The sequence below is a fragment of the Petromyzon marinus genome, chromosome 57 (assembly GCF_048934315.1).
Source record: "Petromyzon marinus isolate PM22_M1 ecotype Great Lakes invasive population chromosome 57, UKy_Petmar_22M1.pri1.0, whole genome shotgun sequence".
Lineage (NCBI taxonomy): Eukaryota > Metazoa > Chordata > Hyperoartia > Petromyzontiformes > Petromyzontidae > Petromyzon > Petromyzon marinus.
The window spans coordinates 5,178,934-5,205,101 of NC_133723.1; the positions used below are offsets into that span (position 1 = coordinate 5,178,934).

The 26,168-nt window shown below is 46.5% G+C and overlaps 2 protein-coding genes across 4 annotated transcripts in view; one reads left to right on the top strand and one right to left on the bottom strand.

The window, feature by feature from the left end:
- The window catches only part of DUT (deoxyuridine triphosphatase), a 272,920-nt gene that overhangs the window by 59,199 nt on the left and 187,553 nt on the right, over nt 1-26,168 (top strand). The gene's annotated exons all lie outside the window — the stretch shown is intronic.
- LOC116954995 (uncharacterized) overlaps nt 622-26,168 on the bottom strand; it is a 41,152-nt gene continuing 15,605 nt past the window's right edge. Inside the window, exons 4-11 of one of the 3 annotated variants that reach the window (XM_032975913.2) lie at nt 15,439-15,643; nt 14,112-14,313; nt 13,286-13,446; nt 10,714-10,908; nt 9,220-9,286; nt 5,949-6,146; nt 2,288-2,410; nt 622-1,688 (exon numbers count right to left, since the gene is read on the bottom strand). In XM_032975913.2, coding sequence (XP_032831804.1) covers nt 1,555-1,688; nt 2,288-2,410; nt 5,949-6,146; nt 9,220-9,286; nt 10,714-10,908; nt 13,286-13,446; nt 14,112-14,166 — 933 coding nt within the window. In that variant the 5' untranslated portion in view covers nt 14,167-14,313; nt 15,439-15,643 and the 3' untranslated portion in view covers nt 622-1,554. Of the gene's footprint in view, nt 1,689-2,287; nt 2,411-5,948; nt 6,147-9,219; nt 9,287-10,713; nt 10,909-13,285; nt 13,447-14,111; nt 14,482-15,438; nt 15,644-26,168 lie in introns of all 3 variants that reach the window. The other 2 variants (XM_076052696.1, XM_032975912.2) reach the window with 2 other exon arrangements.

A 26,168-nucleotide genomic window follows, 5' to 3' on the forward strand; every position in this document is an offset into this window, starting at 1 on the left:
AGTGGAAACACAACAGACCTATGCTCATAGATCCCCATTGAAACTTAGAGCCGCTCAAGGAGAACCCCGTGATCAATGAAGTCGAATGTCGCGCTTGTGTCTCGCAGAATGAGAGGCTGACAAAGACTTTATCTGCTGACAAAAGTAAATCATTGACCACCCTTACCAGAGCAGTCTTGGTGCTATGCACAGCTTTGAACCCCGATTAAAAGTGGTCAAATAGATCGTTTGGGGCCAGGTATTGATGTAAACGAGTGACCACAGCTCATTCCAGAATCTTAGACAAACACAGAAGGTTCGATATTGGGCGAAAGTTTTCTGGAAGCTCGGGATCAAGACCGAGCTTTGTAAAAAGTGGGGTGACTTCAGCCATCTTAAAAATGTCAGGAACTGTTCCAGTTTTGCGGGAACTGTTGAGAACACTGAGGATAAAAGGCCTCAGTATAACAGAATTGTCCCATAACAGCCTTTAAGGGAACGGATCCAGTGAACAGCTGGTAGGTTGAAAAACAGCAAATAAAGAGATGAGTTCCGCAGTTGAAATTGCGGGGAAATTCAGTCAAAAGTTTGGTCTCTAACTTAGCCGGAGGCAAGTAGGAAAGAGAGGGAACAGAGGTAAGAGACAGTCATTTGGACCGTTTAATGGACATTTTATCGTGAAAAAAACTGTTGAATTATGGTACAGAAATCAGCGGAGGAGTGGGGAATACCATTTGGTTCCTTATTCAAAAGTTGACTGATACAGGAAAATAAGGTCGGAGTATTGTTATCACTATTTGCAATGCGACCAGCCATGTAGGAGGATTTAGCCAAGGCAATGTTGTTATGAGAAGAAGCTGCCCTTTAAATATTTTATAACGAATAGTGACGCCGAACTTCCTCCAAGTACGTTCCGCTTTACGGACAGTACATTTTTGCGCCATCAATTCTGCAATGTGTCATGGCGAAGGGTGACAGGAAGATGTCCAAAGGGGTTTGGAGGGGAGCCAAATGATCCAGGATCTATGATAGAACAGAGTTATATAATTGAGTAGCTTCTTCAACAGGAAGTTGACAGTCATCAGCGAGTGGAGAACTCGATTGGGCGTTTGCTAATGAAATTTGATGTTCAATAGAATGACCAGGAGGGGGCAGGGATAAATCAAAGAGGACCACTGAGCGGTCTGAGATTTCCGGATCCATCGCAGTCAGTTCAGATAGTGAAAGCCCAAGAGAACAAACGAAATCTAAAATATATTCACCAGACTGGGAACAGAATAATGAACAATGTAGAACCCAACCAACAACATGAGCAAGCTAGAATTTGAAATGGTTAACGACCTTTGAATACATACAATCAATAAAAAGGTACGTGGATATTATAATTATGCCTGGCCTTTGTAGACAATTAAATAAGGTTTCATTCAGTTCAAATTCATGGAGTCATCAAACCAATGACAAACAGAAGCTAAAATAAAGAAATATGAAAAATATAAAAACTAAAGTTGAGCAATAAGAAAAGCAAACTCAAACACTGTGGCTGCAGAAGTGAAGGTTCGTTGAAGGGAGGTCTTGTCAAAGCCTGTGGGCCTGGACCTCTGAGTAGACCGTATTGGGCCCGTTAGGCTCCATTGATTTTCTAGGAGCTCCGGTGAAATGGTCAGTCGTCACCTCGGCATACACCACCACTTCGTCCTGGACCCTCGAGTCTGGAAATGGACACGGGTTAAGCGTGACAAATAAAGATTTCTGATTTGTGAAGTCACTTCACAGACGACGTCACATTCCTCACACCCGCCCTCCCCCCCCACATCTCTCACGTGAACACCTGGTGATGTTACGCACCCCGCTGCCAAGGTTCATCTCTTACCTTGCTGATCTCTTCAATGAGCATAACCCGTCACACAAACTCCGGTCATCCTTGCAGCAGCTGCGGCTTTTTGGCTAACCATCGAACAAAGACGGTCACTGCTTTGCCCATTTTTAGATGCGCTTCTGCGGCCGTCTGCAATGCTCTTCCTTCCAATACTAGGAAACCAATGGAACTATACACTTTTAAATTTAGATTGAAAACTTATTTCTTTCGAACTGCTCTGTGTTTAGTGTGTTGCCCCTCTCCGCACCTCCGATTAGCACGGTTGGCTACGTACAGTGCAAAAGAAGCTCAACACACATACACACATACAACATCAGAGCCCACTAGGAGCCCCCCAAGAGAATAGCGAGAGGGGCGAGGCGTAACGACCGTGGAACGCCAAGATGGAACCCATCGCTGTGAAGTTCCCGGCCCTCTCGCGACGCACGGTACCTGTGACGGTGGCGTATGTGGTCCTGTTTGTCGAGACGGGGCGAGGAATGGACGAAGATGGCATCATTTCAAGATTGGCGTACAAACACTGATCTCCATCCAATTTCCCAGCTACCTCCTTATCTGCGCCCTCCAGGGAGGGAGAGGAGTGGAGGGGAAGGAGAGAGAGCTGAGTGGGATGTCTCGCAGTGTCGTGTGTGTTGTTTGGGACAAACGATGGAAATGTTTACATTTGGAACCGGAATCACGATCATGGAATTGCGCGTGTCTCACGCGTAATGCGCGATATGCACTCCTGAAAACAGCGCGTAAATGGAATCGCGCTGTACGAAGTCTGTTTTCCTATAGATACCTATTATGGGGTGAAGGGGGGTGTGCATTATTCAATAGAAATCAAGTATTTAATTTCATTTCAGCTCTGAATTTACAAAAATGTGTACAAATGTAACGCTTAATATTATTAATGTTACAAAACAATACTTCATAAGGAGTTTAATAAACTATATATTTAAGATTATAAATCTTACTTGCAAAGATCCTAATATATAAACACCCAGGTCTGTGATTCTGTCATTCTGTGACTAACGCGCCACGGATTGGTTGAAGTGCGTCACGTGACCGGGACCAAGCATCCAACCAACGCTTGGCGGGGTTATAGAGGGGGGGGGGGGTTAAAGTCCGCATCGAACCAAACCACCAGCAAGGCCATCTACTTAACGACGAGAGGAAATTCACACGAAATGTCGCTTTCAATTAAGTATTCCAGATGTAAAATGATATAAGCTTTTAATGAAGAAATCCAATTATCTAATTCAAAACATAATACAATTCAAAATATGTTTCATTTCAAAACTTCAGAATGGAGCATCGGGTGCTTGCGTGAATGTGTCGTTTGTGTGAAAAAAAATTCGTGAGATTTCTGGCCAAAGGCCGTAAATGGTTGTGAGGGCCAGTTATTTAATAATGAGTAACTTCTGGGATTCTTCAACGCTTCCGTAGTGCAAACAAAGCCCAGCAGTAGGTCATGGAAGGCTATGCGCAGCACGTGACACTGGGCGCTGCCATGGCGAGGTGACACCGTCAGAATTTTTAAAAAAAATTTTACTTATAAATTTTAATCGTGGAATTATATTTTTTTTGCGGAGCACGTAACTGTCAAACGCAGAGCGTAAGCGTGCGAAGTGTGTCCCTAAAAGATGAATTGCGTAACTGCGAATTTGCGCTATAGGGGGGTAGTGGTGGGTGGCGTTACGTGAGGGATGCCTGTATACAGGTGTGCATTAAAAAACGATTTCAATGGGATTGTTTTAGTGCCCATTCGAGCCAAACCCTGCACGCATACTTGGGGTTCACACGCTCATCAACTGGAACTCGTGTGAACTGTAATTCCTAATTAGGTACCCTCGTGTTCGATCGTGTACGTCAAATGCGCATTTTCGACTACGTAAGTCATCGTGAGGGATACGTTCCGGAGAGGCTCGTGAACAGCAAATTTCACGGATGATATTGGCCGATAAAAAAAAAACCTATCTTTTTAGTGAATTGCCTTAAATACATAAATAAGCTATTGGATACATGGAAATGATCGTAACACGAAACAATACAAATGTATTATAATAAACATGAAGTGAATAAAAAGAATAACATTAAAGTATAAAATTATAGTTTATAAATGCACTAAACTTATCTCATCACTTTCTCACGTCACTTTCTCTCGTTACTTTAACTCATCACTTTGTTTATTTTTCTCGATGCAGGGGACGTGTAGAGCTCCAGATGCCATTCGCGGATTGCCAAAATCTCCGAGAGCAGGTTCGTGAATCACGAGGGAATGCTGTATACCCTATCGCAACTTTACAGAGCCAATCAAATATTGTGGGAAAATATGTGAATTTGATTCGGGTTGGCAGCAAACCAGGATGTTGAAAACCGGGCAAACAATGTTGATAATTCCGTACGTTCCTTTCAGATTGCATCCAGCAGCAATGAGGTGGTTCACAAACAGCAGCTTTGACCTCGTTGAACGAGCGTCCTGATCCGGGGTCCATAAGTCTAAGGCACCCCAAAGCATAGTCATTCACGTGACCCAAATGAACAATGAGAGAGGGTTGCTGGTTCATTGGTTGCGATTGGCAGGTTATATTAATTTTAGTAAGGTGAATCTATTCTAGCAATTTGGTGGGAAAAAAATGATCTCCTTAATTGCATTGAGGTGTTCTGCGTTGGTAATGAAGTTAAGCAGTCATTGGTTAATATAGTTCGTTCGTTGGTAAATGTTAAATTTGGAGTGAATTGCTCATTGATTGGTTGCAATTGGCAGGTTAGATTACTCGAAACCAACCGTAAAGTTTTTTTTTTTATAGTGTCTATGTATGTTGAACTCTTTTCGCTCCGTACGTAGCCATATCACAGTTTAGTGTGATATGATACGAATTACGGTGGTATGATGTGGTATACAGTACAGACGGTCTGCGGTTTACAACGATCCACAATTACACCGTTTATATAACATCAATGTGGATGGATTTACGACGCAGAAACTCTATTTACGACGCACATTCCCATAAGACTCATGTGAACGGATCCGGTCTCGTCCCCAACGCGACTCGGCGTGGAGCTTTTGTTATTCTCAAGAGTGTTTGCGGATGTTTCTACCATCTACGGGGAAATAGGGTCCGATTGGGGACGATCCTATTTGCGACGGGGTTTCAAGGAACGCATTGAAACGTCCTAAAAGCAGGGACCGCCTGTATGCGATAGCACTAGCCGCACATTTTCGCGGGACACACGGCCGGCGTGGAGTGTGGAGGCGTGACGTCGGCGCGCAGGAACCCGGCTCAACGCTGTGGAATGCGTGTGACGTCACCACGCAGATATTCCTGGTGACATCACGACCACGCACACGCACTTGGGAGTGCGGCACCAAGGAATCCACCCAGGTCATCCATCCAGAATATTTTGTTTTTAATGCAGTACGAGTATGATGATAGCTTGTGGCAGGAAAGTGTTGTAAACGTAACCTTGAAGATCCGTTTGAGAGGGGTGGGGTGCAATCGCGAGACGGATTAATAGGAGACCTCAAGCGGATGTGTAGAGACACGACTGATGGGATACCATGCAACGGAGCTTAGAGATTGTCATATGTGTAACATATGTGTAGCATTGGCAAGTTCTGGATGGTTGAAGCATGTTCTAGTGAGGTATAATAATAACGATTGTTTTTTGTTATATAACCACCATTACATCAGAATGTCTTAGAGTGCATTAAATTGCATCTCATCTCAAACATGTGAAAGAGCACCCCCAGTGGTAGCTCTCTGTGTGGGCACGAGGTGACCCAGCACCTGGCCTGCTAACTTGGTCTGCCAGTAGGGGGCGATGATCGCTACGTACAATCCCAATTGAGTAACCTGTAATGCAGACCAAACACGTGCTATGGTTATTACACCGGCAGCAATAACCGGGGCGGCCGCGGGGATCAAACTGCAAACCTCACCAACGAGCGACGAATGCGCTACCAGTAGGCCATGCCCCCCGCTCCCCACCCCCCCCCCCCCACGTCGTGCAATCAACGCCATGTGGCCATGGTGAGAGACAAATAAAGAGAGGCAACCAGAGCAATGCTTTTTCAGTGCCTTATTCACATCCATTATGAACCCACCTGCCATCTGATTCCTCTTCTTCACGATGATCACGGCTATGAAGATTAGGAGCAATATGACTCCAGCCACGACTATTCCCCCCAGCACGAGTTCATTAACTCCAGTGACTGGCTGAGTTTTAGGATTCGAACTCGGCTTCACTGTGTGCAGGGTCTGTGATGGTTTTGCCGTTGGATATCTGGTATCATGAGAGCGCACTGGTGTGAGAATAAAACATCGCAAAATTAATCGAAGGATATTCAACTTTTATACATGCTACACTTGCCTGTAACATAAATCCATACAATTTTGATTTATACAGCATATACAATTTGGGAGCAAGGGGGGACATTATTATCCTTCCCCTGCTCTCCGATTAGCATGGTTGGCTACGTACGGTGCAAAAGAAGTTGAACATATTAAGAGCAGAGGTTACAGAGTTGCAGAAAGCCATTCAGACCACAATCCAGTTATTGTTAAATGCTCAATGTTGGAGGCGTTATGCAAAGCTGCATGGAATAGGGAATTGTTGCCACAGTACTGGAAGAAGGGAATTACAGAGGAAAAGGGAAGGGAAGAAATCCAGGTAAAGAATTAACCAGAATCTTCAGAATCAGAATATTTATTTATCCTAGAGAAATCCGATCAGCTATGCAGCTTTTTTCACAGATGTCCAGTAGGGGCGGGTCAGAAGGTTACAACAAACAATGCAAACAATTGTTCAATATGATCTAGAATCAGATAAAGAAAACCCCCACTTATGAGACATTCAGTGTGGATTTAGATCAGGGGTTGCAGTGATGAGATCAGATTTTCATGGTAAGACAGCTGATAAGGAACAGTGTGGGAAGGATCTCTGGGTTTACTTTGTAGACTTGCGGCAAGCATATGATTCTGTGCAGCAGGTGGGTGTGGGAAATGCGAGGCTATTATGGCACCATGGGAAATATATTTTGGTTGCTAATAAAATTGTGTGATGGAACTCAGCCATGTCTATGGATACAAGGTGGAATATGAGGATGGTTTGATGTTCGAAGAGGTACTCATCGAGGTTGTATTTTGTCTCCCACGTTGTTTAACGTTGTGCTTCACTATTTTTGAACGAACGTCGTGACTTGAGGTTACAGCACAGTAGATAAACCAGAGGTCAACAGAGATCAGATTGTGCGGGACATGGAGTATGCAGATGATGCAGGTGTGTTGGCTATTGGCGGTCTTAAATCACTAAGTCTGGACACTGGGGTCTGAAGATGGCTTTCGTAAGACAGTTTATGGTAATGATAAACGGGGCTTCTGTTCAGTAGGAGTAGAGAATGTAGACGTGGTACAGATCAAGAAGTGCATTGCATCAGCAGACCAGGCTATGGAAACCACTTTGGAAGGGAAGAGAGATGTGTGTATGTTTAAAGAATGGAGTATTCGAGTCAGGAATGTTATCTGTATTAATGTGTGGGTCACAGAGCTGATACTAAGCAGCTCAAAAAGACTGTTGACATTTGAGCACAGGTGTCTGAAACACGTTATGGTGGTTTCATGGCAACACATGATGAGCAATGCGGAATCCTGGAAGAGAATTTAGCATAGATATGATTATGTAAAAAAAAGGCTGCACTGGTTCTAATCTGTGTGCCGGATGGAGGAGGGCCAGTTCCGGGGACCAAGGGAAAATTCTCAGGCCTAATGGTGGTTGACACTGCGAGGGCAGACCTTGGAGGTCGCATTTTTACTGTGCAACAGCTGCGGGATCTGGCAGACCGTAGAAGGCATTTGTGAGGGGTGGTAGCATTAACGGCCTTGGTCATGATGACGAATGGACCTTGATGAATTCGACTGTATCACAAGACAATGGATACGAATTGGGAACTTGTTTACACGGACGGCGCACGGACAGGTGGAGAGTTCCAGACAACTGTGGCAGCAGAAAAGAATGAGCGACCTCGACTGAGCATTGCTTGAATGTCGGCTTAAAAAATGGCGTCATTTAAAATGGCGGCTCTGAAAAAATGGCGGCTTCCACAATGGCGGCTCAGAAAAAATGGCGGCTTAAAAAAATCGTTCGAGGGAAGCCGAGCAGTGTGAGACCGGAGAGGTAGGATAAGAACCTGGCATTGGCCATCTTCTAGAGATTGGAGATGAGTGGTGTGGCTACATAGGAGAGAGTTGCAATTGTTGAGTTGGGATGTGACGAATTAACGGATAAGAATGTCGACAAGAGCTAGTGGTGTTGTGCAGATTGAGGTATAAGGTCCTGCAAAATGAACCTGTGGTAAGAACACAAAACCTCATGGTCAATGAAAACTCGGAGGTTTTACACACTCTTTGCCAGTGTAATGTCAAAGTTTAGAAGATTAACGTTCAAACTAGAGAATCTACGCTTTAATATGCGCTCTGGTACTTTCTTCATGTAATCTTTATGAGTTCGTTCAATTTCAGTAGAAAAGAGAGTCGAAAAGAGCCGGTACGGAACTGGTATATACGAGACAGAGTTGAAATTAATAGGCAGTGCAAAGAGGACTGAACAGAACACGACCAACACTAATACAGGATAGTCAGAGCAAAACGACTGTAAAAACAACACAAACAAGTGAGGCAAACACTACAAATGAGTGCACACAAATGAGACGTACGTGAATGAGACAGATAACTCAATAATACAAATGAGACAGAACAGTGCAAACGAGACGGTGCAGAGCAAGACAGGGGGAGCGGATCTTAGGGGCCGTCCGTAAATGACGTCACACGATATTGTACGATTTTTGCCCGCCCCCACCCTTCGTCACACGGCGTCACAAATATGATGTCACAAAGCTGTGTCCCCCCCTCCCCAAAAAAAACATGCTTTAAATCGCTTTAAACTATTGTCATTGTCGTGCGTATTTAATGTGGCGCTGCACTCTGATGTTGTAGGAGAAAACATGTATTAAAAAGTATATTTAATTAAGTAGAACGTGTTGTCGATATTTATTTAAAGTGATGTGACGTCACATTGCTCAAACCCCCTTCCCCACATCATACATCGTCACAAATGTCTGACCCCCCCCCCCCCCAGGTGCGTGACGTCATTTATGGACGGCCCCTTAGAGGGCCGGCTGTGTCATGAACAGATAATGCAGACGTGGAATTTACTTGCTGACACAGCTAAATCCTTACAGAGAGGAGTTTAGCAGCTCAGTAAACAATGAAATGTTTTGCTATCATTCGAACTCATCAACAAGCCTAATCCAGATGTAGGCTCCCATGCAAAGCCTAGAATGCAAGGTTGCCCAGATGTACACGTCAAAAGGACAATACCTTTTGTGAAGACAGTGGTGACATCCGTAGTCGGTGTATGAGCCGTCTCTGTCTCACACGATGTAACCTGCCGTGCGGGTGTCGGTGTATGTATTGGTGTGTGTGTGTGTTTAGGTGTGTTTGTGTGTGTAAATGTGCGTATGCATTGTGTGTATGTAAATGTGTGTTTATATAAAATAAACGTTGAAATAAAACACATACACCAGAAGCTAACATTAAGAGAGCATTTCCATTACAACACAATTGTCATGTAGAGAATTGAGTTCTGCCATAGGCACGTGGAATTTCCACAATTTTCTCAGGACCGCCTATGCATATGAACACCGACTAACACTGCTTTGGTACAGAGGCAAGGCAACCTTAAAATGACAATCGCTTTCCAAAGATATCAGCGCTACACCATGTATTGTTTAACAGAGTGAATATCACAACGCAGAGTAATATTTAACCGATTCTGGCAAAGGGCATTGTTACACGATAATCGGTTGTTTCTGAAACTTTTCATGACACTAAAGCCAGTAAAAGCAGCCTAAGCTGACTATCATTACTCATCACACGAATACACCGCTGATTGTGAGTTACCGAATGACGAATGAACGAGGACTCAGAATTTGTATTTACATTGGAGGAATCCAATGAGCTATGAAGATTGTTTCCACAGATGTCCAGACTTGTTTACCAGTCTACCATCTCATCCATCACATCCACGCCACGTACAGCCACCACTGCACTGTACCACGTGTCTCCCTCTGCTCCTGGCCTCGCACTGCTCCACTTTTGGAATTCCGTTCTCCCATCATCGCCTCTCTTTCCAAGCTCTCACAATAACCTTGTTCAATTCAAGAAACGTGCTACACTCATATCTGTAATAACGATGTTGGCAGTGCGGGATTAAGGCAGTGTGGGGCCTGTAGCATATGTTATGAAGGGGCCCTAAATAAAAAAACACGTAAATATTAAAACCCATTTTTTATTTGGATAGTAAAGTAATTGTATTTTTTCATTTCTTATACAGCCAGATAATACGACAAATCGCTAACCTTAAACACCCAGTCGTTCATAAAAGTTGAAGGCAGTATAGTACTATAGTAATAGAACAAGTTACAGAATCACTGAACCGGAATTGATACTTCGAAAGCATTTAGCGCGGGGCCCTTGAAAGTGCGGGGCCCGTAGCATTTGTAGCTACTTTTGCTAGTGAGATAATCCGGCACTGGATGTTGGCACTGCTGATTGTTGCTGGCCACTCGACTTTTTCAGCCTTTGGGCCCTTGGCTCAGCAACCATGTGTAATGACTAAACCTGGCACCCACATGTGACCTTGCAGGCAACTATAAAACAGATGAATTTACAAGTGCGATATTACGTTTAATCAGCACATGCAAATGAGCTGGTGACGTTCACTGCGAACACAGAAAATGCCTTTGAAATGAATGCGATGCCCATGATGCAACAGCAATGGTGGTGTTACCCACAGCTCGCCGATTTCGTTACCTTCGTGGGAAAAAGCGTCTTCTTTTCGCCTCTTATCCAGCACTCGCACACAAACATGGTCGTGCATCCACTGCTCCGCTCCTTGATCACAAGTTGTTTTAAACTCCAACTAGAAAACGAAGATGTCCCATCGTTTTCAACTGTAATACTCTTGATTCTCCCAAGAGGGCCCAGCTTCACGAGGAACTCGTCAACCTGTAGAGAAAGGATTTCTATTCAATTCGAAATCAAGTCCAACAAAGAACTCAGCTGGTGCAAAATCTGACTGCGACTTCCGGCAGACTTGAGGAGGCCTTCAGGCGTAAGGAGGCCTTAGCACGCGTTAAACGGTACTGATGTATGATAGTTGGGTAGCGCAGCCCCTTTGGCGTCCATGTATCAGGTGTCTCTGTGGATGTGCAAACTTTGACTTTAACATAGCTATTTCTGTGACTAGTCACAAGCTAATCCCTCAGCTATTTCAATGCTAAATTATCCTGTTTGATATGTAAATTCCTTTGTCAAGGTGCCTCACTTCTCTCACCCAGCTTAAAAAGACGCCACGAATCTTAGCAGCGTTCATTGAAGCTCTGTCGTCCCGACAGTTCTGTTCCTTCACCTGAAGAAGGCTACTTGTGTTGTGGCCGAAACGTCGTGATTTTTGTTGTTTTATTTTTTAACTACGTGACTTTACCGAATAGAACCAAAGAGTATGGATTCTTGCAGTCACTAAAGCTTCACATCTAGAAAAGGTACTGATGTTCACCATCGTTGGGGCTCATGAGTGCAGGGAATCATAACGGTGAACGAGGAGGTAATACGTGTACTTGGCTTAATAACTTAAAAAATGGGAAAACGATCGTTTAACGAATATTCGCTTACCGAGTAATTTTCGCAGAACGTATCTCACTCGTTAAGCAAGACACGCCTGTATTTGGCTTCACAGCGCAGGCATGCACATTGCTGTTCATAGTCTGCAATGTCCACTCTGGGGTGCCTCCTTTCCTTCAACTTGACCAGTCGACCTTCAGAAGCTGCTCTCGGTATGCGCGCTGTGTTTTGCATTATTCTGGCTGTCGCCTGATGAGGCTGGTTGTTGTACTTACCGGCCAAACGTCGTACTCGATTGTACATTTTGTGGGTTTACTCTCCAACACACCGGTGTGCTGAGCTAGTAACGAATTGGCATGTTTTGTTGTCATGACAAAGTTTACTAATTGGCTGCCTCGGGTGGGGGGCGGGTTTAACGAGGCATTTATATATTTATATATTTACGCGATCTAACCCAAAAAACCTCTATCATGTATGATATTGGTCGCGAAAGCCTAACGTGTTAAACTGTTTTCGCGCTATGTCGCGTCTCAGATGCCTTCAGTTGTTTAGAGAGCAAGTGACGTTTATTTAGTGTTGCAATCTTTTTTTATATTGAGCCCCACTTTGCGGCCTTTTATATTTCGTTAATTTATCCTGCCATGTGGTTTGTTGCTAATGACGATGCCATGAAGGAATTAGAGGTGGTCAATATTTTCTCTACTTATATTTATTTCTGCCTCCCATTTTGGTAGAAACATCTTCAAATGATGCTGAGAAAATCTGCATGAGCAAGCTAGAGATAGCAAAGCTTCCTTCACCATTGACCACACACAGACAGGGGAGAGCAATGAGTGCCTCTGAATAGTTGAGCGTGAGGATGAAGACGAACATGGCAACGTGGCTGAAAAAGAGTTATCAATCAGTGCGGACCGCCGGCCCCGGAACAAAAGCCGAAAGATGCACACCTGGGGGAGCTGCATGCAGGAATTACACTGAGAGACGGAAACAGGATCACGGGCATCACAGAACAAGCACAACAAGGCACCAAATTGGCGGCCATTGGATTTGTCTCCGTGAGTCCGGTGGCCAAGCGGAAGTTCTCCAGCCGTGGTGGGATGCTGCTTGGGCAGCCGACCTTGTAGGTCGCGTGTCCACTGTGCAGCAGCTGCGGAATCCGTCAGAGGGTAGACTGCATTGGCGAGGAGTTGGCGTGATTGACAGGAAATGTAAATGGGATGGGAGAGGAGGCGTCTCCAGGCGGACCGAGGGAGCCGTGGACGAGACTGGCAGCTAAAGGAGGGAATGACCTCTGCCGCGGAGATGTTTCGTGTTATTGTTTATTTAAATATTTAACCTGGAAAATCCCTCCCGGGGGGCATCTCACTGCCAAACGAGTACTCGCACGAATACGCTCATGTCATGTTAATTACGTTATTTTCACTACAACACTACGAATGTGGTTAATATAGTTCAATATATATAATGTTAATTATGTTGCAGTTACTCTGTATTTCTCTATTAGGGTTCTGTTATTATCGTTATGAATGTGACTGCAACCCAGCACACTCGTTACGGGGACCTGCACGGTGGTTGTACAAAACCAGCTAATGTTGAGCTCCTGATTGCAGCCGTCTCTGCCTCATTCTGTGCCTCATCCTCCGGTTAAGACGTCACTTGGCCTGCAGATGAAAGTCCATTCCTTGCGAGTAATAACACTTCAATTCGTTTCGATCAAATCTCACACTCTGAAAAAAGAGTAAAATAATTTGAAATCACTAACCTGCCCATTTTCAAACGCATTCTGGTTTCTTGTTGAATGTTTGAGTTGTATCTCTTTTGTGACACGGTCCCCATAGATCCCAATGCGTACATTGGCGTCTGTCCCGGCTCCAGTCTCAGTTCCCGTGTAAACAGTCACGTTGTACTTCCATTCTCCCGACTCTGCGACGGAATCACGCACACACATTACACGCGGCGCGCACTTTCCCGCACACCCGATTAGCACGGTTGGCTAGGGTACGGCGCGAACGAAGTTCAACATACACGCGTACAGACTGAACGAGGTTCCACCGAGCGCCGCGCTCGCTAACGCGCTGCGCTGGCTGCGACCTCCATCGGCTGTCAAACCAAACAAGCGCCGTGCACGCAGTCCCCGACTTACGAACCGCTCGACATAAACTGGGGACCAGGGGCCAAATTGTGTTCGTAAAGCGATGGTTAGTTTAACACGTAGGCTTTCGCGGCCATCGAATTATGGATGTCGATGGTTGTCTGTTAAGACTACGATTCCAGGGATGGACCAGTCCTTGTTAGCGAGCACCCGTCACGTCCTGCACGGCACAACAGGAATGAGCGGCCAGCACCCCCGCCCTACGACTTTGTCTATCCGTTATCAGGTTTTAAGGTCGAGTCGACCTAGAGGAGGCCCAGGACCGGATCAGATATTCGTCACCGTCGCCAGATCCACCTCGGGTAAGGCGAGTTTCGTTGCGTAGTGCGCTAACCACAGCGCCGTCATCTCCACTGCGCGCGCACGCACACAGATTACACGCACCCACAAATTGCACTCTCACGGGGATGCTGGCACAACTGCCTCTCTCTCTTACCTGCACCGCGAGTCAGAGCCACGAGGCCCAGCACCGTAACGAGATGGTGGAGCATGGCTCCCGACAGCAAACAGAGCCCCTCACGGGCTATTCCCTTGCAGCTCACTGCCCCTTCCCCAGTCACTTTTGATCATCTCCCACTTCCTCCCACGCCCACTCTGCCATGCTGCGTCTCTCAACTTCTCTTTTTCGTTTCCTGCACCTGAAATTGCAGCAATCCGTCGGCTTACGTTATCATTATTTCGCTTGTATGCCCAGGAAAGTGTCACGTGAGTCTTAAGACTCAAGTATTTCTCGGGAGGGACCTGCGAAGTTTGTGTTTTTGCAGTAGCGGGGAGATGTTGCTGCCTGTAATCCACCACCCTCCACTCTACACACACACACACACACGCGTGCATGCACACGAATTACACGCACACACGGCTCACACGCACGCAGCTTACATACAGATTACACACGCGCACAGATTAGGGGACGTCCATAAATGACGTCACGCGATTTTGGCCGATTTTTTTCACCCCCCCCCCTCGTCACACGGCGTCACAAAAAGTCAGACCCCCCTCAAATATGACGTCACAAAGCTCTGCCACCCCCCCACCCCCCAAAACCATATTTCCATTTTGAAAATAAAACATGCTTCAAATCGCTTTAAACTATTGTCATTGTAGTGCGTATTTAATGTGGCGCTGCACTCTGATGTTGGAGGAGAATTTTTTTTTAAAAGGAGGTGTTGCAAAGCTGAAATTTAGCATAAATTCACTTGAAAATATTCAACGTCTAACTAAAACTGCAGATGTTCAGAATATTATATATAAATTCTCTTATAATGATAATATATTTAAAGTAATTATAACTATCAAAAAATACTTGAAACTTTGTAGTAGAACGAAGCAAAATGGAGAGTACAATTATAACAATCACATTTATTTCACAGAATGAAAAGGCCTGGTAGAATCATTAGAATCAAAATGTTTAATTAAAAAAAAATTACAAAATATATGCTTCTCCATTCTCCCATGGAGAAGCAAAATGTTCGTTCATGAAATAAATAAAACGTGACCTTAGTAAATTTAAATAATCAAATAGTTAATAATGAAAATGAATCAAAATTAGTGTTGTTATAACAATTCGAATTAATATTTATTTAAAGTTGCGCATTTTGATGTGACGTCACATTCCTCAAACCCCCCCCCCCGTCAAACATCGTCATAAATGTCTCACCCCCCCCCCTCCCACCCCTAGGTGCGTGATGTCATTTATGGACGGCCCCTTACACGCACCCACAAATTACACTCTTATGGGGTGCTGGCACAACTGCCTCTCTCACCTGCACCGAGCGACGAGGCTCAGCACCGTAACGAGATGGTGGAGCATGGCTCTCGACAGCAAACAGAGCTCCACCTAGACTATTCCCTTCCAACTCAGTGCTCCGTCCCTCGTCGCTTCCCCTTCTCCAGTCACTGCCGATCATCTCCCACTTCCTCCCACGCTCATTCTGCCATGCTGGGTCTTCCCTATCTGGTTTCCTGCAGCTGAAATGCAGAAATTCGCCAGTTTATATTATCATCTTACCTATAAACGTTATTTTTTGTCTGTCTGTCTGTGTGTCCGTGTGTGTGTGTGGACACACCTTGTGCCGCATTTAACTCACAAACTGCTAGCTTTACGTTTCAACAAACTACACACGACGCAATAAGCCCCTGACCAACAAATCACAATTTATTTTTCCCATCCGTCAAATGTAAAGTAGTTAAATTAACAATTTATTACTATTTATTATTATATTACTACGCTGAGCGCGCGCCAAACCACGTATCTGCGCGTGCGTGGAAGAGCCGACATGTGGTTCCCATAGCAACACACACACACGATCGGTGGGGGCAGAGAAAAATTATAATTTGCGTTAAAACAACCCAGACCCAGCCGGCCGAGGTGGAGCCTTGGCCGCCTGGGGCTGGGTAGAATTTGTCGTGCCAAGAGGCCATTGGAGCACCTTCACTTGGCGATTTGAAGCGGCTTTCCGATCGGTGCATTGGACGGAAGACGAGGCGCTGATGGCTCTGCCGACTGTTTTGGATGACGACGGTCTTGCTGTTTTCAGGGCTATTCCCGCTGCTAAGAAGGCCACCCTTCAAGGTGCTTATGCTGAGATGGCAGACGTGTACGAGCCGCCTTCCGACACGTGCAGGCAGTTTCTTCAGCATAGGCGAGCAAAGGCCGAGACGCCTCTTGCCTATCGCGGTCCGCTGTTGGTGTTAGCGGGTGCAGCTTACCCTGGCGTGAATCCGGAGGCCCTCGACTCGCTCGTCATGGAACGAATTATGGGACTGGCGAGAGACATGGGCGTGGTCTTACCTGTGTGTGACGACATTCAAACGTCCCGATGGGCCGCCAGGTGTCTTCAGGCCCACGAAAATCTACACCGTTGGTTTCAGATGGCGGCGTGGACGGGGGACCCTAGTCAAGACGGGGAACCGAAGGGATGGTTGGCCGAGCAAAGTTGTGGTGATTCCGGCCGGCGATGGGTCTTCGGAGGGGGACGTCGCTGCTGCGGTTCCGCCGTGGAATCGGAGACGGAGGGACGCTGTGCGCCGTCGATGGAGCTGGAGACCGCGTCAGCTGGAGACCGCGTCAAGACTGGGTGGCGCAGCGGCCACCTGTGGCCTGTTTCCGCTGCGGCCAGCTGGGGCAATTCGCGAGAGGGATGCCAGAACCCACAGCTGCTCTCGCCGAGTCTCGCACGGCACACAACCACACAACTCTTGCACGATTTTACCCCTAAGCGGTTGTTGTTTATGGTACCGATAACCATTAGTTTGTTTCGATTTAAAGCTTTCGTGACTTTACCGAAAGAACCAAAGAAGATGACATTAGTTTGTTATCGACGTGTTTGTTTGGTGGCGGATAAGTTACATATGGAAACCACCACCCCCACCGATTAGAGTTAGCGACACGATCGTCGTATACGAAGCGAATTTGCGCGTTATCTGAAATCGCCACACGCGGGAATTTTGTTGAAATTTTTTTTTATCAATTCGCCCGCGATATCGCCTCAAAAAAAGTCAGGAGGAGGAAGCTGATTAAGGTGAGTAAGTGGACCGCGGTGGCGACATAGACCTGGGTCGCCAAACGACGACAACTGCGGCATCTGCAGGATGCCCTTCAACGGCTGCTGCGCTGAGAGGCCGTGCCCCGTCCACTGCTGCCCGGAGGGAGCCCCGTGCTCTCCACTACTGGCTTGAGGAAGAGCCGCGCTATCTCCACCGCTGCCGTGAGGGAGCCAGACTCTGTCTGTCCACTGCTGCCCTGAGGCAAAGTTGTGCTCCATCCACTGCTGCCCTGAGGGAGAGCCGTGCTCCGTCCACTGATGCCCTGAGAGAGAGTCGGGCTCTCTCCACTGCTGTTGCCCCGAGATGTCGCGGGCGCTGCCCCAGAGCGAGGAGGCGCTGCTGCAGTCGTTCAACAAGCGGCTCAAGGACGACGTGCGCTCCATCCTGGACAACTTCACGGAGATCGTCAAGACGGCCAAGGGTTGTGAATGAAGAGTCCCCTGTGTGGGCTTCAGTGGGGCCGTCTGGTCGGGCAGCAGAGACACGAGAGGCCAAGAAACGACATTCCAGTTGTGGGTTGAGCTCAAGGAGGGCTAGCTCGAGCACCATCTTGCGGCGGGGAAAGGAGGCGATGCAAGCGGTTCAGCCGAGCCCACAACAGCCAAAAATCTGCTGTCCCTGTCTGGGGGGGGGTGGGCTGTTCAACCCTAGCACATGGGCGAGAAGCCGTGCATGTGTGACGAGTGCGGAAAGACGTTTTTCTCGTGCTCGGCCTACATACAAGTGTATATATTTTATCTTTTCCGCTTGTGTGTTAATCTGTGTATACCCCGGATATTTTAAAAATGGCAATTCTCCTGCTGTGTATCATAATGCTGTCCCTCCCGGCCATATCTAGTGCCACACTCAACTCTACAAACGGCTACCCTCGTTACTTTGCGTTCATACTTGTTGCTTGATTTGCCACTACACCTTCAAATGAAACAGCACATAGACACTTCTACACTCCATCATTGTATCCTTTTAAACCCTATCTTTGTCCCATTACATCACCAGCACTCCTTCCAAACTTCATTCTGCTCTTAAAAATAACACCATCTGCGAGATGCTGCTATTCGTCCAAGGTTCACCGCTCTTCATCCTTTCACAGAAAATACTTGTGCAAACTATTAATTCTACTTTTATTATTTCTGGGTGGTATTGAGCTTCATCCTGGCCCAAATGTAAAGAACTCGTATAATTCTGTAGATTTTTCTGGCAGAAAATGTGTTGGTGCTCTACATGTCAACATCAGAGGGCTTGTGATTAAATTAAGTCAACTAAAAGTAGAAGTGGCAAATCTTGACCCGGGCATTTTTTGCCTAACAGAAACATTTCTCACTCCTGCCGTCAATGACTTGCAGATTACGATTGACAACTACAACCTTTTTCGGCTTGACTGAGGATCTAAAAGAGGTGGAATTTCCATCTATGTTCGTAATACTATTGCATGTTCACCAGCTCACTCCTTGTTTAAAAAATGTTGCTTTGAAGGTTTGGCTAGAATAACTCTTCCAAATAATCAAAATATATTGGTAGTGTGCTGCTATAGACCGCCTAGTGGGAAGGATGTTGAAGCTGCATCTGCACTGAGAGAGCTTTTTGGGGGCCTCCCTAAAGGTGAAATAGTTTTAGTGGGTGATCTAAATTGGAATTGGCTAGACCCGCCGGCCGTGGCCACAAATTTTACAGATGAATTTAACCTGTTTCAATTAATAAATGTCCCCACAAGACCCAACCTAAAAAATCCGGGACAGTCAACTCTGCTTGACGTCCTATTGACAAATGCCCCTCACAATTTCGTACTGACTGGTGTTCTGGGTAATAACCTTAGTGATCACTCCTTCATTTTCGAGGTGAGATCATCAACCAGACCCAAAGCCCCCCCTACATTGGTTGAGAAGCACTCTTTGAGGCACTTCAGCTCTCAGGCATTTACAAATGATGTGCTTCACTCGGATATTGACAAGGTCTGTGACATCCCCAACCTGACTACGGCTTGGGAGACTTTCAGGTACACGTTTCTCCAAATTCTTAACAAACACGCTCCGTGGGTTAGATTTAAAACTAAAGGCAACCGCCCACCATGGTATGATCCTTTGATTACAAAGCTCATGAAAACTAGGGACAAGGCTTGGGCATGTGCTCAGAAAAATAATTTAGTCAATGACTGGCTAGAATACAGGATTTTTAGGAATAGATGCGTCAAAAAAATACGGCATGCAAAAAATGCCTACTTTTCCTCCACTCTCCTGGAATCACATGGAAATGCCAGGATTTTTTGGAAAACAATCAAATATATCGAAAAGGCATCCAAAACAGACAATCTGCCCGTTGAGCTTAACCGAAATGGGGAATATTTTTCAGATCCCAAAGAAATAGTTGACAATTTTAACCTTCTTTTTTCTGAAGCTGGTAATCTTTTTGATAATGTATTGGGAGTCACCCCTGCTCATGCAAATTCCTACACCCCTGTCCAAACATTAAACGAATTTAGTTTCCAGCCAATCCACGAAAGTAATGTTCTGAAACAACTGTCCTACCTCAAAGGGTCCTCCTCTACCGGAGCAGATAGTATTCCCGTCTTTGCTCTACTAACTGTTGGTTACCTAATATACAAACCTATAGCCCATATTTTCAACCTGTTCATCAAAGAAGCATCAGTTCCTCTAGAATGGAAACATTCCTATGTCCGTCCACTTCACAAAGGGGGCCCTAAAGATGATCCCAATAACTACCGACCTATCTCAATTTTATCCCCACTGATGAAAATTTTTGAAAAATTATTGAACTACCAAATGAGCAGTTTCCTGTTCACCAACAATCTACTACATCTAAAACAATCTGGGTTCCTAAAAAATACAGCACCACATCTGCTGCATTAGACTCTCTGAATCAAATTTACAGTAGCCTTGATAATAAGCAGTACTGTGCCTGTCTTTTTCTTGACCTGTCCAAAGCTTTTGATACAGTTGACCACAACACCCTGCTTAGCAAACTAAGTTGTCTCGTTTTTTCTGAAAACACAATAAAATGGTAAAAAATTACCTCTTTTCTCGCACCCAAACTGTATTCACAGATGGTTGGAGGTCAAACAGTGTTAAGATAACAAAAAGGGTTCCACAGGGTTCCATCCTCGGCCCCCTCTTGTTCTCTCTTTATGTCAATGACTTGGGCACTGACCTGGATCATTCCAGGGTAAATCTTTTTGCAGATGACACGATACTGATTACTGCTGGCCGCTCTCCAGATGACGTGATTGCTAAGCTCCAGGGTGATTTCAACAAACTACAACATCAGCTAGTTGCTCTTAAATTCGTCCTGAGCACCTCCAAAACCAAGGTGCTATGCTTCTCACCGGGACTAAAGCAGGAAGTTATTTTTCCCCAACTACATTCCTTAAACAATTATGAAATAGAGCAAGTCAAGATCTATAAGTATCTTGGGGTCATGCTGGATTCAAAACTGAATTTTGAAGATCACATTGATTATATTGGAAAAAGACAAAATAAAAAATTGATTTTCTGTATCGACATAAGCACTGCTTCCCCCCCATGTTCCGTTTGGATTTTATAAAAGCTACCATACTGCCTCTACTTGATTACTGTGATATCGTGTATAAATCAGCCCCACGTACTGTACTGAAGAAGCTTGATTCCATCTATCACTCGGCCTTAAGATTTGCATTGAACTGCCCATATAGGACTCACCACTGTGATCTCTACATTGGGTCAAACTTAACATCTCTAAATGTTCGACGGCTTGTGCACCAGATCTTATTTATTCACAATGTACTTACAAAAAGATCTGCAGACTACCTGCTGGATATCCTCTCTATTTCAAAGAACAAATTTGACCTCAGGTCTTTGCTCATTTACCAGCTTCACATTCCCTATTGCCGTACAAAAACCGGAGGAAGGGCCTTTGCTATTGATGCCCCCAGGGTCTGGAATGCTATTGCCAATAAACTGCAACTTGAATCACTACCTATGAGACCTTCACTCAAAACTGCTCTAGAGGAGTTGTACACCCCTAGCTGCCACTGCTATTCAGTGGCCTAAAATAAAATAAAATGTTTAGCTCCAGATGACCGCTGCAAAGTATTATCTGTATTTTGATTTAGTGTGCTGATCTTAAAGGTGCATTGAAAAATGTGATACTCCGACTGATGCTCCTATTGTTGTGGAGTGACTCATGCAGCCAGCTATGGCTCTAGGTTTGGTGTTACATGTTATTTATGTAGTTTATTGTTAAAAATTGGGTCACAGTCCCTATGATTCTAGATTTGAAGCTTTCGTGACTGCAATGATCCAAACTCTTTGGTTCTATTCGGTAAAGTCACGTAGGTTGTTATTTTTTTTTTACCTAAGTCCCTATGACCACTGTTACATTGCATTTATGGCTTTATTTTGGTGATTTCGAAAAGTTTTTTGGTTTGGCCATGTTTTTGTTTGTTGTAGTACGGAGTTAGACTAATGGCCTTAATCTAAGTTGTCTTGTGGATGTTGTTGTTGTTTGACTTGCATCCCACTGGGATTTTTGCACACAGCGTTGGTGTACGGTGCTTTTTCAGGAATATTTTGATGTTTTTCCCTGGATTTTCTGTTTGCACAATCACATAGTCACTTGAAGATGTTTTCTTGTTCATGTTTTTGTTTTTTGTTTGTTGCGATTGCACTCGATTCAAGAGCCGAATGGCTCACAGGGCTATACCAAAATAAATAAACTGAACTGAAACTGAAAGAATCGCCCTCCGGCACCGACCGCTGCTCCGGCGCCCGCTGCCCCTCCGACGGCTCAACCTCAATCCCAACAGGCGAGTCGGTACACATCAGACACCCGGCCCATTTTGCAATCTCAGACATCTGATGACTCAGGGTTCACTCGCTCTCAGCATAACACACATGTTGACACCGGGCAACAGGATTCAGATGCACATGGGTGGCTTAGCTCGAGGACACAGCGGAGGAAATTGGCGCGTCGCATGGTCGCGGCAGTATCTGGTTCGGTGCAAGGTGTGGAGGTGTGTCTTCGTGGACACGGGAGCCGCGGCTACTATTATTTCCGACGTTATTTTTCAATTATTGTCGATCCCTGCTCGTCAAAAACGATCTGTTATTAATGCTTGCGTTCGGCAGCAAGAATCACGTTACAAGCCCTTGTCGACGTTGTGGTGGAGATCCCGCTGGGATCGTAAATAAATTACTTGTGTTGATTCGATGGGTGGGGCCCTTTTGACCCCGTCTACTACAGCGACTCGTGGAATGGCGCTAGTTGGCGCACAGACGGTCCTTTGCTCCAACCAGGCCCTGTTCTTGCAAGTGCTTAATGTGGGCCCGGATGCGGTTGTGGTTCAAGCTGGTATGGTGTTGGCTTACGCCACCACCGCATTCTGTGAACATGATGCCGTTGCCCCGAGATGTGGGCTGAAGCACTATGTCGGGAGAATTTGCAGTTGTCTCCCGAGCAACGGAATGACTTGCTCTTGTGCGAATTCTCCGACATTTTCAGCAAGAGTGAATTTTATATCGGTCGGAACTCCCTGTTGCATCACCGTATCGACACAGGGGAGGCCGGCCTCATTCGTCAGAACTCTTACCGTTTGAGCCCAGTGGAAAAAGAACGTGTGCAAGGGGCAGTCAGCGACATGTTGGCCGCCCGTCGTGCTTGTTAAGAAGGACGGTAGTCTTAGGTTTTGTGTTAACTTCTGTAAGTTGAACAAAATTTATGTGGCCGATGCGTACCTGCTCCCACACATGGATGACTCCCTGGGTGCCTTGTCCGGCGCACGGTTCTTCTCCACACTCGATTTGTCTTCGGGGTTTTGGCAACTTCCCCTTGACGATTCATCAAAGCCTAAAACCACGTTCCGCACGCCCCAAGGACTCTTTCAGTTTAATTGCCTTCCGATGGGCTTGAATTTGGCTCCGGCCACCTTTCTGCGACTCATGGAACTCGTCTTTACTGGCCTGCAGTGGGACTCTTGTCTAATTTATTTGGACGATGTCATTGTGTTCAGCCGCACTTTTGACGAACATCTTCGATGTCTGCGTTCCGTTTACGCTAGGATGCGCTCTGCCAATCTGAAATTTAAGCTGGCGAAATGTAATTTGCTGCAAAATTCGGTGTGCTATTTGGGTCACATTGTTAGCACTGAGGGCATCGCCACGGATCCGGATAAAACGGCTTGTGTTTGCGATTGGCCGACCCCCAAGTGTGTGGGTGATGTGCATAGTTTCATCGGGTTTGCGTCATACTACCGTAGGTTCGTGCCGCAATTTGCTACAGTCGCCAAACCCTTGCATGCCTTGACTGCTAAGAACCAAAGGTTCCGGTGGGGACCGGAAGAGGCTGCATTTCTAGCCCTTCGTGAACGACTGTCTGGGCATGCCCACCCTCGAGTATCCAGATTTGTCCCTGCCATTTATCCTGGACACTGACGCTAGTGACCCGGGCAAAGGCGTCGTTTTATCTCAAGTTAAGAACGAGGTTGAGAGGGTGGTCGCGTACAGCAGCCATGTCCTCTCCCCCGCGGAATGTCGTTATTGTGTCACTCGGAGGGAATTATTGGCCATTGCTTATTTCATCTGAAAATACTGGCCTTACCTCTATGGCAGGGAGTTCGTTGTTCATACGGATCACACGGCCCTCCAGTATTCCCTGAAGGTCGAACAACCTTCTGGCCAACTTTCGCGATGGCCTGAAATCTTACAGGAATTCTCGTTCCGCGTGATATATTGGAAGGGTGTTCGACATTGTAACGCAGATGCCTTGTCCCGGTTGCCTCAATCGGGCCGTTGTAGACCCTCTGTGTTGCAACTGGCTGCCGTTATGTCTGCGGTTGCTGGTTCGGAGCCCGCTGCACCAGTTGATAGCGTGTTGCAGCTTGCACGCTCTGCTTGGGTACACGAGCAGCTGAATGACGATTCCTTATGGGTCTTGCGGCGTCGCGCGGAAGATGCAAGGGAAACTACCACGTCGGTTGGTGTGCCCCGATTGATCCTTCATGACGGCCTTTTGATGTGGAGAGAAGAGATGTTGGATCGCTGGCGGGTTGTCGTCCCCACCTTTCTCCGGGGTGACCTGGTTCGTGCGCTGCACGAGGATAAGCTGTTGCACCTCGGTGTCCAGAAGTCCTTGTGGACATTACAGCATGATTATTATTGGCCGGGGATGACAGCCGTTGTTTCCATTTCGGTTTCACGTTTCAATGAATTGGTAGTGCTCGATATCCTTGGGCCCTTTCCGACCACCCCAAGAGGAAATAAATTAATTTTAGTGGGAGTAGAATATTTTTTGCCGATGGCCTATGGTTTGGCCACTGCCTGACCGGTCGGCAGCTTCCATTGCGTAGGCATTTTTGTACGGTTTTGTGATGGACAAGGGAGCCCCTGAGCAGTTGCTCACTGACCAGGGGCGCAATTTCTCGTCTAAACTACTGCGTGAGGTTTGCGACGTTTTGGGTAATAGAAAAATTAGGACATCGCCATACCACCCACAGACGGATGGGATGGTAGAGAGCCTGAATAGAACTTTGACCTCCATGCTCTGTCAGACGTTTGACGCCGGGCAAACGGATTGAGATTTGCATGCGCCGAGTGTACTCGCCCCGTATAGGATGGCCCCCCATACTTCCACGGGGTTTTAGCCGTTTTTTCTCATGCATGGGAGGGATAATGTGTCCCCTATAGATGCCCAATTGGGGTCGTCATTAGAGAAAGGCAAGTCCAGACTGCCTGAGCATGTGCAAATTTCCCTACAATCCATTTCCACGGCTCGAGAGGCGGCCAGAGTTAACGCCGCCAAAGCACAGGCGCGCAATGAACATAATGCGGGGAAACGGGGTCACGTGCTGCCGTAGTCTGTCGGCGACAAAGCATGGCTACATTGCCCCCAGGGGCCGGTTGGTACATCCCCTAAGTTACACAAGCCCTGTCAAGGACCCGTGGAAGTGGTCGAGGTTAAACGGCCACAATGTGTGCGTATCTAGGTGGGCCGTCGCCGTTGGTTCGACCATCCTTCTCGGTTGAAGCCGTTTGTCCTTCCACGGATTGCCTCTTCATCAACAACAATTGGCCTGCCGGTGTCTGATGTGTCCAGTGGGCCGGGGATGGTGCGTTCAGATGGCATGCATCAGAAAACTGTGTCGTGCCGTCCACAGCATCTGTGACCGTGGATGGGCCTCGGGACCTCGCCAGGATCAAGGATGTGCTTGCTGCTGCCAAGCCTGCTGCTCATGTGCCTCCTGTGTTGCAGCCCGCGTCTCCGGATGATCCGGTGGTTGGCGTGCCACCCGAGCGGGAGCAGGAGGCCGTCCCCGTTGATGGACCAGCGTCACGCACTCGGTCCAAATGCTTGCGGTTCCGTTGATCCTTGCTCTGGGATTGTCGGAGTGCCTAAGGGTTGTTGCATTTTGTTCCCTTCCTCTGTCTTGCCCCACTTGTATATCCCCTTCTCTCCGTGTCCCCTCATTATTGGGTGTAAATTGTTCTACAGGTTGTCCCGTCCCTTTAAGGAAAACACCACGAGTCCTGCTTTTCTACCTCTTTATTGTCAATCTTATTCTGCGCATACATGCTCTAACATGTTAATTGAATATTAGCTGGGATGGCTACTTTTTATCACGGGGGGGGGGGGGGGGGGCGGGGGGTGATGTAATGACATAGTGACATCTACTGGTTGGAAAAGGGAAGCATGGGCACAGGCACCACTATAAATATCATCCAATCCCAAAGGGAGAGGTATCTGGGCCAAAGGTAAAAGGCGGGGCTGGCTGAGATACTCTGGGAACCGGCTAAAAGGTTCCATGAGAGGGCGTGGCCAGAGGCGGAGCCTAGCTGCGCCTGCGGCAATATAAGCGGAGGCGGAGGAGGACTCGTGGTCCGGACTGCGTCACTGCTCGCCATCATCTCTCTCCATTGGTCGGCCAAGTGGCAGATCTCCTGCGAAGTCCCACCACCCTCGCCGG